Raw genomic sequence first — 2,086 nt, forward strand, 5'->3', positions numbered from 1 at the left:
AGCAGAAGGACATTGGGCCTCCACTCAAGTACTCCCTCAACACAAGAATACTTACCATGTTGGTAAGATGTGAATCAATGGCTTTTTGTGTACTAATGGGAATAACATTTTGTCAAACTGTTTGGGATCAACTACTAGTGCTGAATATATCTAACAGAAATTCTACTCAGGTTCAACAAGGCTGCAAAAAGTTTATGGGCATATGGAGTTAAAAGATAATGGAATTTTTCCATGAATGCTTTGAAGCACCTCACATAAATGCCCACCAGAAATGTGTCCATGTATTCACTAAGAGATGTGTAATACTCATAACAGCATGATTCACAATAGTAAAAATGGGAAACAATCTGACCATGCATGGAGAGTAATAAAGGTACACTGTAGTATAAACACAGAACAGAATCACATTCATCATAAAAATGAATGAACTGCAGCATCAGGCCAAATAGTGAAAGAAGCCAGACACAAAATAATTATGGTTCACTTTTAGCTTCAAAAATAGGCAAACAAGGGCAGGGAGGGAGGGGGAAAATAAGGAGCTGATACCAGGCCTCAAGTAGAAAGCAAATGTTTTGAGAATGATGAAGGCAACAAATGTACAAATGTGCTTGAAGCAATGGATGGATGGATTGTGATACGAGTTCTATGATCCCCCAATAAAATGATTAAATTATAAAAAATAGGCAAACAGTGGCAAGTTCTATTCAAAATCAGTACAGTAGCTATGAGCGTGGTGAATGGGGTAATGACTGGGAAGGAGGGCAGGGGGTCTGGTGATATGCTATTTCTTGACCTAGAGCAGGGTTGGCAAAGACAGCCTGAGGGTCACATCCGGCCTGCTGCCGGTTTCATAGGATGCGCAGGCTAAGAATGGCTTGTACGTTTGTTTTCAAATGGTTGAAAAGTAATTTTAAAGTAATATTATTTCATAACACATGAAAATTAAAGGTGTCCATAAATAAACGTTTTTTTTAAAACACAGCTAGCCTCATTTGTTTAATACCGCGTAAGACTGCTTTTGAGCTACAACTTTACAGTTGAGCAGTTGTAAGACTGTATGAACTAAAATATTTACTTTCTGGGCCTTTCTAGAAAATATTGTCCAACTCCTGGCTAGGTAGTGAAGGGGTGTCTTTACTCCGTGATAATTTTTTTGAACAGTACACTTGAAATTCTTTGAAGTGTATATACATATAAGACATCTTTAAAACTGTGTTTCATACAATAAAAAGTTGTGTTTTTTAAATTGCATTCCTAGACCATGGGTCTTAAAATGAAAGGGCTGAAGCCTTATATCAAGGAAAAGAAAGCAATACTTCAAATGCCGTACAGAGAGAACAGAGGGCCATCGCAGACCTAGCTCCTCCAATTTCCTGGGGTTTTTTGGGCACTGTAAATGTCTGAGTGGGCTTGATTTCAGGTGCATGGAATGACTGAAGTCACTGCTGTGATCTTCAGTAACTGGTTTCATTATTTCAATAAAAATGAGAACAGTTTCTTTCATTTAGGATCCACGGGAAAGAATGACTCTCTCTGCATAACCTACTTGTAACTACGGTCGGCAAAGCTCTGCTTCTAACACAAAGGCTCCTCAAGCAAGGAGGGCTATCAGAATCGCCCGAGAGGCATCTCACACTCGGTCTGCTGGCTACGGTGAACCCCTGTTACTACTAGAAGCATAGCAGTGATTCTGGAGCAACGCAGTGGCGAGTCATTGGTAATACAGAAATAGCTAAGGTATAGTAAAGTTCACGGTATGAATTTTACAACTAATATGTCTGTTAAAACGGAAGCATGGAGGAAGCTTGCTCTTCTCAAAGTTCACAATTCAAAATAACAGGAACTGTTTAAAAAAAAACACACAAAAAAACATACCTCTCCGTTTTCAAATGTTATTTCTCGGACAAGAGGAACACATTTATCTTGAATCCAATTGAAAGTCAAGTCGAAATTTGTCATAGATCCCAAGTAAACCATATCTGGAGCAGAAAGCTGTTACAAAAACAGAAAGAAGAATAAATCAACAAATGTAACCTGTTGAGATAGTTTATTGTGCCAGCCTGGCCGATAAACACAAGTGGGATTA

At 38.6% G+C, this 2,086-nt stretch overlaps 1 protein-coding gene across 2 annotated transcripts in view; it reads right to left on the reverse strand.

The window, feature by feature from the left end:
• ERP44 (endoplasmic reticulum protein 44) overlaps positions 1-2,086 on the reverse strand; it is an 86,329-nt gene that overhangs the window by 24,022 nt on the left and 60,221 nt on the right. For both annotated transcript variants that reach the window (XM_004710984.3, XM_045296586.1), the window contains one exon: positions 1,876-1,992. In XM_004710984.3, coding sequence (XP_004711041.1) covers positions 1,876-1,992 — 117 coding nt within the window. The remainder of the gene's footprint in view (positions 1-1,875; positions 1,993-2,086) is intronic.

The sequence above is a fragment of the Echinops telfairi genome, unplaced genomic scaffold, assembly GCF_000313985.2.
Source record: "Echinops telfairi isolate 266 unplaced genomic scaffold, ASM31398v2 ScPeMD7_7410;HRSCAF=8448, whole genome shotgun sequence".
Classification (NCBI taxonomy): domain Eukaryota; kingdom Metazoa; phylum Chordata; class Mammalia; order Afrosoricida; family Tenrecidae; genus Echinops; species Echinops telfairi.